Below are 12,778 nucleotides of genomic sequence, written 5' to 3'. Positions count from 1 at the left end.
AGATTGATTTGTGTATTTTGTTTGAATATGATTTCTTGTTCTTTTTACTCGTGACAAATTTAACACTAGTCTTTTTTGTTTATTTTATTTTGATAGCGGTCCGACACAATGAAAACACCAATGCTCACGTAGAATTTGTTAGGATAGTCTTTAATTATGATTTTGATATCATATTTAAAAGTGACTTTTAAGTCTAACTCAATCTCATAAAACTCACTTGTAAAGTGAGGTTTGCACCTTATTTATATATTATAAATTGACTTTATCTCTATTCGATGTGGGACTTTTAACAATCACCTTATAAAAATATTTACATGAATCAATTTTAAAAAGAGAGTTGAATATTTTCAAGTTTTTTTTAGAAACTAAATCGTGAATTAAATAAAGTCTAATGAAAAAATTATTGTTAGGTTGATTAATCTCATCTTTTAACTAAGTTGACTTCTTTTTAAGAACTCCTAAAGTGTTATATTAACTAACAAATAACAAATGATTATACTAATCACTTGTATAGTTTTAGTGAGTACGTGAATTATTACTGGTTTTTCTTCTTAAATTTCTCCTATGAGCTCATGGACTTTAAGTATATTAAATTATCACTTATGACTAAAAATAAAAAATATAAAAGTTTTCCAGAAAAATTACAAGATTTTAAATATATTTTACCTTCCAACATCTTTGTCTTTACATAGTATTTTCAACATATTATTTATGTTTTATGGAATCTATTCAATAAGGAATTTGTGTATGCTTGTTAATGTAACATCCCAAAAATTCTCCCTTTAAAATTCAAAATTTAAAAATATTGTAATAATACAATTACATTAACACCATGTAACCTCAAACTTAAATATATACATAAGTTTTAAGCTCATAGTTGAGTGCAGAGATATCATTGAATCCCTATAATCTGTTCTTCCAAATCTTCCTTCATATACACCAGATCATGCGACAATTCTTCCTCTGCTCCCGTATAACAAATACGTTATACGATCATCGCAAAAAAATACAATTTTCCCGGCACAAACAAACAAGTAAGGGTGAGCTAACATGCAACACAACAATTATAAAACATGCATAATTACTTCAATAAAAACATCATATAATATTTAGGTCAGACATTCTCATATACTATCATACCACAATTCCTACTAGACACTCATCCGGATGATACGTTGATGAGCGGTCACGGGAGGTTATGCACTTGTGATGACTTCTACTTTTTCTTACAAATACCCTTCCAAAATACTTCATACCATTCACAAGGTTAGTCCCCTCACTATGTTCAAACCGGAACGTAGACCAGGACCTCCTGCTCCTCTCACCACATAATTCATCCTTCTCTACATGAGATTGGATGGTTATTAGAGTATCAGGATAACCTCCAACTACGGCACCCTCAACATCAACATACTCACTAATGACATAATATTACATAATCTCTCCATGAGATTCATACCATACTCATATTCCTCAACTCACATTAACATCATAAAATACAGTCATCACAGTAATTTTATTATATCTCATGCATTCACATAAATCACATCAGAGTATATATATATATATATATATATATATATATATATATATATATATATATATATATATATATATATATATATATATATATATATATATATATATATATATATATCAAACATTGTACACAATTAATTCAACCCAAACAACCGCAAAGTGAACTTAGAACCCATTACCATTTGTAGACCACTATTTGGTCGATCACCATTCACCAAACGTAACTACCGAACACTACTATCCTAATTGGACGGACACTATGAGATTCAATAGGTCGAACGCTAAACCGAGTACCCACAATTCGGCCGAACGCTACTACCGAGCGTCTCACTTGATCAAACTCTAATCAGTCGAACGCTATAATCGAGTACTAATACCGAACGCTAAACCATCAAACACCACATTACATACTATATTCCAAACAATTATACGCATAATTTCATTCAACTTAGAATCCAACACTAATTGTAAAATACATTTGTACGAGCACTATTCACTGAAAACCCGTGGACGAACGTACACTGTTTGGACGAACGTAATCAAATCCTACACTACCAGGCCGAACGCTAAAATTGATACTTAGGACGAACGTTATTTATCAACAGGCCGAACGCCATTTCACCGAATACACTATTAGGCCGAACGCTAAGACCGAATAAAATATTGAATCGATCACTGTTTAGACGAACGTTCACTATAACACTTATGGACGAACGCTCAATGTAACACTTATGGACGAACGCTCACTACTTCACTTATGGACGAACGCTCACTATCTCACTTACGGACAACGCTCACTATAACACTTATAGACGAACGCTCAAAATACTGTTCGGACGAACGCTCACTATATCACTGTTTAGACGAACGCTCACTATACTGTTTGGACGAACGCTCACTGTACTGTTTGGACGAACGCTCACTATACTGTTTGGACGAACGCTCACTATATCACTGTTTGGACGAACGCTCAATATCACTTGTAGGACGAACGCTCACTCTGACAATTAAGGACGAACGCTCGAATCACTTGTAGGACGAACGCTCACTATAACACTTAGGACGGACGCTCAAAATACTGTTTGGACGAACGCTCACTATACAACTTAGGACGAACGCTCAAAATACTGTTTGGACGAACGCTCACTAATACAACTAAGGACGAACGCTCAAAATAACACATGTACTAACGCTCACTATATCACTTAGGACGAACGCTCGACCCATTCATGTCGACCTTGGTCGAGCAACTTGGACGAACGTCTAATTTTGGTCCAAAATTGTACGCTCGCGCGTTTCTGCAGAATTATGCAGAATCGCGTTTTCCAGAAACCCAGAAACCCCAAATTCTCATTTCCAAAATTCCCAGATTTACAAGAGTAAAGTTATACAATTACTCATACGAATTCCTAGCAAAGAAGGGTACTCTCAACACAAAATTATTCATCAAACAATAGTACGATTTCAAACATATTATATCCACAATTTATAGAAGAAGGTCTAGCTCCCCTTACCTAGTTTTTTTCTCCAAGCACAACCATCTTACAGCCAAGAACTCTACCCCGATCGGAATGACGAAAACGTTCGGTTGAAAAGAAGCCCTCTACTCCGCGGAGGCCATGGTAGCATCAGAGTTGAATTCCTATGATTCAAGGTGCTGGAATTCTAGAGAGAAGCGAGAGAATTTGGAGATGAAGTTTTTAGAGTGAGGAAGAATGGGTTCCTCTCCGTGAACTCTCCATCCCCCGTACCAAAAATAAGACCCCTTCCCTTTTTTTTTTTCCTTCCCTCTTTTTCTCCCTTCCCCCAATAATTGTTCCCCTATGATGACAAAAGGTGGGTGACCACCGTGTCCCCCACTACTCCCAAAAATCACGGTCCTTACAGTTAACATATTCCATACAAACCTTTATACAGAGATAGTTGATAGTAGGCTTGAGAACAAAATCTGCATATGATAAGCGGTTGGGAGTGGATTGTGTTTCTCAATCTTGTGAATACCAAAAGAGTTTTAAGGTGTGTTCAAAGTGAATTTGAGAGACAGAGAGAAAGATGAATTTAAGGAGGTTTAAGAATGAATTATGAATTGTTTTGTTTAAAGGATTTGAATAGTTTGTATGAATAATAAAATTAAACTTCATATAAATAGTTTATATAAATAATAAAATTGTGTGTTGTTTTTTTTAGGTATTTGAATAGTTTATAATTAAAAAATTACATTATATTTAAATTATTTTATTAAATACTTTATAAGAATAGTACAATTAAACCTTTTAAATTAATTATAGTTCTATTGTTTAAATTAAGTATTTGAATATTATTATTTGTAAAAGTTATTTTAAAATAAACTATATTTAAATAATATAAAAATTTAGTTCACAATGTTTTTGGTTTATGTTGATCGAAATTGTTTTTTAATAAACTTTTCCAAAATAAGAAATATTATTAATATCACTACATTTAAAATAAAAGAATTGATTACTCATCTTAATCATACTATTTTATTAGACTTGAGATTAATATAATTTAGTTTTAGTTAATATCAATAACAATTCTTTTAATTGACTTTAATTAAATTTATTTTTGTAAAATTGATTTATATTAAATAATTACACTTTTGTATCTTTTGTAAATTTGTCTTAGTCCATAGCTATTATTTAATCTCAGTGATGCTAAAAAAAATGGCAAAAAGTGTTGAATCTCTAACAAAAAAAAAATGCCACGAAAACAAATCACTAAATTGACATAGTTTAATATTTAAGTGACATAGCTTGAAATGTAATCGATTTCAAAGTAATAGAATCAATTCCAAAGTTTTGTGAGATGGTTACATCTACAACCATATTCGATTACGTTTTCCATGCATAATTCAGTTGTATCTTGAACGGTTACAAGGGTTGTCTTCTTCCCCTCATTTCTATGCTTCCTGGCTCGTCAAGGTTCTAGATTCGTCATTTCTCTTCAATCTCAAGTTGAAGGCCCTTCTACGACCATAATAAAGTTGCCCTGAACCCTTCATCAAAGTTAGATTCCCTTTGTTTTGGAATCAATTACATTGTCCACATATACATAAGTTTTCATGTTATTTTTATTTTGTTAGAGGTCAAAATTGGATTTTGAACTTCGATACCCTCAAATCCAAGCACATATGCGAGGAATGAAAATTCATCTAATCTCACAAATCATCACCTCTCATTCTTTTCAATTTCACTCAAACAAACACACTTTAATACTCAATCTGTCTACACAAATATACCTCTATAGTGTTTTCCTCCTAAGCAAACATAGCATTAGTTTATCTTTCTATATTTGTTTGTTTATGTGTTTATTTTATCTTTTGCAATTATTATCTAAATAATTTGAGCATATGAAGATGTATGTTAGTCAAGAATATGGTGGTGATGGTGTTGAAGCATAGAATATGATGTTATTGTTTTGTTTTTAGTTTTAGTATAATAGTTGTACAATATCTTTGCATATATATATATATTGGTATTATAATATATATATATATATATATATATATATATATATATATATATATATATATATATATATTTTGTTTTTTGAGTTAAATATTACGTATATTGAATATGTGATATTTTTTTAGTAGTTGAATATGGTTAAAATGCAATGTTAGATACACTATAAAAGAGAACGTTCTCCTTTATATGATAAAATGGGTAATGCTATCAACCATTATTATTAGTGTGAAATTTTATTTAAGAATTTATAAATAAACGTATGATTATTATAAAAAATGTAAAAGGCAGACCATTTGAAAATAAAAAGAACTTAAATGAGAAAAAATAATTGGAGGGAGTACTCGTCCTGAATCAGCTAGAGTGATACTCTCCATCTTTTCTTTACAAATGTTAAAAAATTGTTCTTTTATAATATACCTTTTGTAATTGTCTAGTACATTAATTATCTGTTCTAAAATATTATCCTTTAATTGATATATTAAAAAAATAAAAAATGTTAGAAATGATTGGCAAATCAATGGTATTAGAGTCCCACTCATTTAATCTGGCTTCAAAAACAATATTTTTGTAATAACATTGCACATTACTTACAAATTATTGTTATTAACTACTTTATATTTATTTTTAAGGGTGATTTAATAGTTTTTAGAAAAAATAGTAAATGCAATATTTCTTCTATTCTAATAAAACATTTATAAATTTATTTATTTATTTTTCTGTAAAAAGACAGCTCATGATCAACATTCAGTAAAGAAAATAGTGTAAGGGCCCAAAGTATATGATAATGTTGGGCCTTATTCATGGGCTTGGTTAGTCTCACAAACACTATATCAAATAGAGGGGTGGACTTAGTTATCCAGCAACAATTCCATTTCTAAAATACTTTATTTTAAATATAAATATAAGATTTTAATTAAAAAAATTATTTAACTATTATGATTATTTATTAAATTACTCTGGTTTTGATTCAAATAGTGGTTTAGTCTTCAATCTTAAATTTTGATAATTCTCATAGTCAAATGATGATATAATTATGACTAATAGTTCAAGTTTCTCCAACACAACTAAACATGTATAAATTATAAACAACGTGTATAAACAATTTATAAATTACAACACAACTTAAATATCTCTAAATTTAAAAGTTTGAATATTTTTTATCAATATACATTTATTCAAAACTCCATGCAATTTGAAAGTATACCCATTTTGTGTAATTAAGAATTTAGATTATGCATAATTAACTTTTATAAAAAAAACTTATTTCGTGTTGTATATTTGGTCTTTACTTTTATGTAATATTTATTATTTTTGTTAACTAAAATATGATTCAGATTCCATCAGTAATTTGTTAGAAAATAGAAACTAAAGTTAAAGTTGTTTCCATCTTCAATATATTTTTTTTCAAAATATTAATTTTCAACCACAGCAAAAAATCTGATAAGAATACAAATTTGTCATGTTACTACAGAAGATAGAGTAGACATGTTATTATTTATTTATTTTATTTCATTTCTATTTACAAATAAAATAATATTTTTTTAAACAGAGTGGATAATATTATAATATAATATAGTTTATTCTGTATTGGAACATTTCATAGGTAGAATCGCCCCTTTCGCAACCGCGGGAATGTTGGTAGCCATTCCTTGCCATTGTCAGGTTCGTTCTCTTTCTCTCTTTTCTGTGTTTAGGTATTCGATTTGAATGAATGAAATTCGCAATTGTATGTAGCATGATGATTGTAAAACTGAAATCAACTTATTTAGTAAAAAAATTATCTATTAGAGAAGTTAATCTGAACAAAAACCCTCTTATGCATAAATTAATTTTAACATTTTGTGAAACTAGGTTTTTTTCCCTGTTAATGGAAGAGTATGTTTAAGATTATAAACGAAGTGATTTTGATATAAACTTGTCTGTTTGGCATAGTTGTCATTTATTAATGTGTTAGTTCATTTTCTGAAGTAAAGAATGGTGGAAGCTATAAATTTTGATTATTGTCTCTCTTTGTTGCAGGAGTGTTGTTGACTTTCTTGTGATTAACTATTCTGATGAAGTCTCTCTCAGTTCAATCTTATGCCTTCTTCTGTAGGTACTTTTTGCTTTAATTCTTAATTTTTTGGGGTATCCCTTTTCTTTCTCTTTGTATACAACATCCGAAATTTCTCCTTTTGCCCCTTTCTCTTATTGCCATTGTTCTTGCTGCTACAGTTTTTCTTCAAATGAAACTGGAACAAACCCTAGATGTCTGCCCATCAAGTCATCAAATTCTATCTGCTGTTCTTCCAAGCCTCGAAATTTGAGTGGATTTTTGTGTCTGAGCACTCCAAATGGTGGCTTCAGAGAAAACTCTGGTGCAGTTGGTCGTGGAGATGCAGTGATAATTGTGGATCATGGTTCGCGTCGCAAAGAGTCCAATTTGATGCTTAGTAAGCCTAACCCATCTATTACGTATCTATGTTTTCTGAAATTGATTATGTACCAGGAATGCTTTAATTTGATGTCTAAATGTTGTGTTGTTTTGAATGTCAGATGAGTTTGTGGAGATATTTAAGTATAAAACTGGTTATGAGATAGTGGAGCCTGCTCACATGGTAATTTTCTACAATCTGTTGAGTTTTTCATCATTTCAAGCATAGAAAGAGTATATTAAGATAAAACATGAAATATGAATGATTGTAGATAGATACTTGAATCTGCTGTAGCTTACAGTCTATTTATTAATTGTCATCTCTTGCTTGGATTTTAGAATAAGGCCTCTTTGGTCTTGAAAGCACTCTCTAGCATGTCAATTAGTCTAGCATTATTTTAGGATTTTTAGGGTTTTCCTTGAGCTGTATGGCATGCACAATAAAACATAATTTTCATTGATGAGGTAATAGAGTTGAGCTTCTTGACTTTTCTTCATGTCAGATCTGGAATCTAGATCTAACTGTTAGAAATTGCAAGAGTAATAACACAAAAATTCTCTGTGCATTTAGACATGTCATTTCTTCAGAAAATTGTAACTATGGACCGAATTTTTTATGCTTTATAAAAGTATTATACGTTTGCAGGAGTTAGCAGAGCCATCAATAAGAGATGCTTTTCAATCTTGCGTTCAACAAGGTGCAAATAGAATTATTGTTAGTCCCTTTTTTCTCTCTCCTGGAAGGCATTGGAGTCAGGTAGGTCTACATGAAACTCATACCTTTCTATAAATTGTCAAAATGATCCTTTGACTTCATGAGGATAGAAAATAGGCAAAAAATTTAAACGCGACTATTACACAGGACATTCCTTCCTTGAGCGCTGAGGCAGCAAAGGAACACCCAGATGTGTCGTACATTGTAACTGCACCCCTCGGATTACATGAACTGCTTGTGGTATGATACAACTATCGTATGTATAATAAATTTCCCTAATTGAATTGTTAAACATTTTGGTGCATCTTTATTTACCCTTTATAAAGTTTACGATCTGTTGGAACCTAGACTCTGTAAATTCTGTGTGTAAAGTATCTAATTTGATGTGGTTTTTTAAGCGTATGTATTGGATGAAATTCCAAACACGCTAAAATTTGCTTAAGATTTCAACTATCCTCTCTCAAAGTGTCCTAACCATGTTGTGGCCATAGCAATGGTTGATGTAGTTTTTCTGTCGCCAATAGAGCTTTTCCCATGCTTCTGTCCTCTATGAGCATTCTCTTCTTTTTCTCAGGCTTGTATTGTGTATGTCATTTTGAACTTTAACGATCTTGTGCTGCAGGATGTTGTGAATGATAGAATCAAGCACTGCATAAAGCATGTGGCTGGAGATGCAGATGAGTGTTCAGTCTGTGCAGGGACTGGAAAATGCAGGCTCTATTAGTTTGTGAAACTAGATTCTTTTGAATACTGTTTCTGAATTAGATGAACCTGGGAAGCAAGGAATCTGTAAATTGAGTTGCAATTGTTCTGAAGTTGTGAATTCAGTGAGGTTATATGTGGATTCTAGTAGGTCAAACATTGCAGTTCCAAGAGCCAATGCAGCAAATGGGAAGATCTAGTCTCCAAATCTGCCAATGATCCATTAAGTCGATTGTTCAGTGGTTGCTCAAGCACATTCTTCTCGTTTGAAAGCAAAATTGTTCTTATCCACCATGCCATTCTTCTCAAATGTAGTCAAGTTGATTAAATTTAATATAGTTAGATGAAATAATTTGCAATGGCAAATCATCAATTATGCAGATCAATTGCAATGTTATGTTATATATTTATTCTGATTTCATGTTTTATTTTTCTCACTCCAAGTTGTATCAGTATTTAACAGTAATGTAAAAGTTTCTCTATATAAGTTCCAAAAATACGCATTATGTTTAGTTTAATTCTTTTAAAATCATTTATCTTTTCTCTTCTAATATCTCTTATTTATCATTGTAATACTTAAAAAAAAAAATAGACTAAATTTACCTGAAATAAGCATATACATTTTTTGTTAACCTTAGTGTTGAGAAATTTTAGTGTTAACTTTAAAGTAGGAATATTTCGAATTCAATTATAATTAAAAAAAAACACGGATTTAAATATAAATAAATTCTAATCATTTTATTTTATAATAATAATATCATCTTTAATTAACTAATTGAGATTTTATCTGTATTGAATATTTTTTATTAGATGATTAATAAAATTAAATAATATCAATTAAAAATAGTATTAAATTTGTCTGATAGTGTTCTCCGTGCATAGACTATATGGTCTACTGCTGATAGAAAGAAAGAAAGAAAAAGAAAATGAAGAGCCAAACACAGCTTTCAAAGTTGATCACTCTGTTCGGATTCTGCGTTCCCATTTCTTCTTCTTCTTGTTCAATATCTCGCATGAATCACATCGCTCTGACTACTACAATCAGTATCTTTCTTCTTCTTCTCTTTCGATTTCAACCATTGTTCTCTCTTTTCTTGTTATAATTTTTCTTCTCTTTTCTAATCTTTGATTCAGATTACAGTAAATTGAAATTCGCTTCGCTGAGAACTCTACTGAAAGCGAAGAACCTCCCACTCTCGCTCTCTCCACGCGCCTTCGTTGCTCTTTCCCCTCTTAATGTTGCTGCTAATTACCTACGTAATTTCCGTGTTTCTGGTAAATCAACGCATTCTCTTGCTCTCTTCTATTCATCACTTTTCAATTTTAATTAACTGCCAACATTTTATTACCTTAATTTTAGGTTAATTTGACAAGTTTCTTGTGTCTGGCAAGTGCTATTGATTTGATTTTAAGTGATGATACCGAAAGAAATATCTTAGACTTGAAAGTTGACACACCCTTCTGATCAATTGTTATGTCTCATGATGCTGTTGTTCTTGCATATTCCAGGAAGTTACATTTGCAGTGGAACCCTTCTAGGTGTTTCGATCATATCTGCACCAATTATAGCTCACGCCATGGATGGTGAGCTGCATAGCTGATTGGTATTATGTACTTTTGCTTTTCTGTTTCTTTTCTTAGAAACTGTCTTCACTTCTGTTTTTTACTTTCATTAACAAAAGACTATTTTTATTTGCTACATGTAGCTGGGGATGCATTGGTGGATGATCATGAATTACAGGACCTTGCAGAGGAGGAAGAAAATGGACAATATTTGTGGAGATTAGCTAGAAAATTTTGGCTTCCTATTTTTTTCTTTATCACGGTGTTGACAAACTTGGATGACTCAATTACAATATTTTGCATTAAACTTACTTTATTCCTCCTCAGCACAAAACCCAACCCTGTCTCCGTCTATGTATTTGTTGAACAGGTCAGACACTGCTGCATTAGTAATTTGGTGTAACTAAAGAATGCACTTGAATTATCTTGTAGTTTTTTTCCTTCAACTTCCAACCACCTTTAGATTTTCTACTTGGTTTCTTGAACATAATTCATTGGGTAACTCAAGTTTTCATTATGTGACAACCATTTTTGTAAGAATTTTTGTGGCCTTAAGTGTTATCCCTAGGTCTATTCTATTTTGAATAACGATATATATTTTTAAACATTGATAGTGTTTATATGATTATATTTTGCTTGACCAATGTTTTAATTATAATTTCGTATATTGCAGCTGTGTCAAAAGTGTATGCGCCAAGAAGCTCGATTTCTTAAATTAAAGGTGCATGTCCATCTCATATTTATCATTTTATGATAAACTGATGGAATAGTGGAATTTCTTTTGCTGTTACTGTTCCTGTGGCACTCAATCATAAATTATATTATTTAGAAACCAGTTCGTTTTTCTTTCATATCTGAGGCCTTCAGAAAGCAAATTGAGGTCCCTAAAATTTTGTTTGTTCCAGCAAACTAGCATTCATGTTTGACGATACTACAAATATCATATATTTTTACTCTGAATCTGCAGTGTTTATAAATACATATGTTTATTGAAGTCAAAATACAGGACATTTTGGTCTTGCTTTGTCTTTAAAAACAGTTTCCTGATTTATAAGATTTATTTGTCCCTTGAACACATTTGATAGTGTTTGATTGCTCGAATCAAATTTATTTTCCAAAAATTTGCCTCCTGAGCACTTGAGCAAAGCACTTGAAAAAATACAAGGGAATGAGAGACCATCTCTGAGTTGTTTCTTTTTTTTTAAACACTTATTTTGTAAACAATTTTCAAAACCTAATAGATTTTGGATTTGAAATTGCCTACTGAGTAGTGTGGAATCGTTTCAGAAAGGAATCTTTTAAACACAAAATAAGCAGAGAATCAAACAAATCTTAAGATCTTACTCTTGGTTTGCATCCGCAGTCACTATATGCCAGCAAAGTTGAAGTGCAGGACTATAAGCTTCTTTGCTTGGCTGCTGTTGAAGTAAGAGATCAAAAGTTCACTTTAGTTGGAATTCTTGGTAGCTGGTGGACTTTGCCACATTTACAATTTTGGGAAGCATTCTCTTTTGTCAGAAACAGAATTGAAAGTATCTTGGTGAGAACAACTTAACCAGGTAGACTGCAAATTTAAAATTAGCATCCTATATTGCTCCATTTCCAATTCGTTTTGTGATGATGTTAAGTTAATCATTTCCGTTTTAGGGAGTTGTTTTGCCCCTTCTGGAGTTTCAACTAAACCATTGAAGAAGAAATGGGAGAGAGGAAGAATAGATGAACGATGAAATAGACTCAGTTAAATAGCTTGTTAAACACGAAATGTCTATGCTAAAAGCTCATCCCTTATTGTTGCTTAATGATTTTCACATGCAAATTTCCATTCCTTGTTCTTGGTTCGTTTTTTTTTTTGTGCAAAATGACGAGAATGAAGATAGAATCTAAGGTTTAATGCATTGTACTCAAATCTTGGACAGCTAGTAAGTTTCAAAAGTCATATCTTTGTAAGATATCGACATGTCAAGTTTTGTCGGACTCAGCCCCTAGCTTCCCCTGTCACTCTTTAATATTTGAAGTAATTTGAAGTTTTAGTTTGAAATTTTGTCATTTTACAAAAGAAAGAAAGTGTTGTTTTTCTAAAATTTTACTATTGTCTTTCAATATATATTGGGCAGAATAAAAAAAAGTTATAAAAGAATTATATATTGATAAATATATATTTTTTCTATTAAAAACATTTCATGATTCTTTTTACCCTTATACATTTCTTCCAGTGAATTCTTTATAACAAGTGTTATTTATAGATAAAAATCAAAGTTTTTGGTGTACTAAATAACTTTTCTTCTAACATTTTTAACAATGCTTAAAGGGTTTTTCAATGTAGATTTCATACATTTTTTATGTGAGAGTAACTGCATTTAA

General features: G+C 31.1%; 2 protein-coding genes across 3 annotated transcripts; both read left to right on the top strand.

The window, feature by feature from the left end:
- Positions 1-6,551: 6,551 nt before the first annotated feature.
- On the top strand, positions 6,552-9,372 carry LOC108344900 (sirohydrochlorin ferrochelatase, chloroplastic). Its single transcript, XM_017583433.2, has 7 exons — positions 6,552-6,686; positions 7,044-7,119; positions 7,239-7,456; positions 7,560-7,621; positions 8,084-8,194; positions 8,300-8,392; positions 8,775-9,372. The coding sequence occupies exons 2-7, from the start codon at positions 7,079-7,081 to the stop codon at positions 8,874-8,876; spliced, it is 627 nt and encodes a 208-aa protein (XP_017438922.1). The 5' UTR covers positions 6,552-6,686; positions 7,044-7,078; the 3' UTR covers positions 8,877-9,372.
- A 368-nt stretch (positions 9,373-9,740) lies between these two features.
- LOC108345002 (uncharacterized) lies at positions 9,741-12,391 on the top strand. 2 transcript variants are annotated; one of them, XM_017583551.2, is made up of 7 exons: positions 9,741-9,898; positions 9,989-10,129; positions 10,364-10,438; positions 10,561-10,787; positions 11,091-11,138; positions 11,781-11,957; positions 12,065-12,391. In XM_017583551.2, the coding sequence occupies exons 1-7, from the start codon at positions 9,781-9,783 to the stop codon at positions 12,104-12,106; spliced, it is 828 nt and encodes a 275-aa protein (XP_017439040.1). In that variant the 5' UTR covers positions 9,741-9,780; the 3' UTR covers positions 12,107-12,391. The 2 variants fall into 2 exon arrangements, with proteins under 2 accessions (XP_017439040.1, XP_017439041.1); XM_017583552.2 differs by lacking the exon at positions 12,065-12,391 and having other exon boundaries at positions 11,781-11,976.
- Positions 12,392-12,778: the final 387 nt, after the last annotated feature.

Source organism: Vigna angularis, chromosome 8, assembly GCF_016808095.1.
Source record: "Vigna angularis cultivar LongXiaoDou No.4 chromosome 8, ASM1680809v1, whole genome shotgun sequence".
Lineage (NCBI taxonomy): Eukaryota > Viridiplantae > Streptophyta > Magnoliopsida > Fabales > Fabaceae > Vigna > Vigna angularis.
This window is presented reverse-complemented; position numbering and strand designations above follow the sequence as displayed.

Excerpts from the sequence above, each read along its gene's own strand:
- LOC108345002 (XM_017583551.2), top strand. The coding sequence starts at position 9,781 with ATGAAGAGCCAAACACAGCTTTCAAAGTTGATCACTCTGTTCGGATTC. Across the intron at positions 11,139-11,780 it reads CTCGATTTCTTAAATTAAAG|TCACTATATGCCAGCAAAGT; the intron begins GTGCATGTCCAT and ends TTGCATCCGCAG. Across the intron at positions 11,958-12,064 it reads ACAGAATTGAAAGTATCTTG|GGAGTTGTTTTGCCCCTTCT; the intron begins GTGAGAACAACT and ends TTTCCGTTTTAG.
- LOC108344900 (XM_017583433.2), top strand. The coding sequence starts at position 7,079 with ATGAAGTCTCTCTCAGTTCAATCTTATGCCTTCTTCTGTAG. Across the intron at positions 7,622-8,083 it reads TAGTGGAGCCTGCTCACATG|GAGTTAGCAGAGCCATCAAT; the intron begins GTAATTTTCTAC and ends ATACGTTTGCAG. Across the intron at positions 8,393-8,774 it reads GATTACATGAACTGCTTGTG|GATGTTGTGAATGATAGAAT; the intron begins GTATGATACAAC and ends CTTGTGCTGCAG.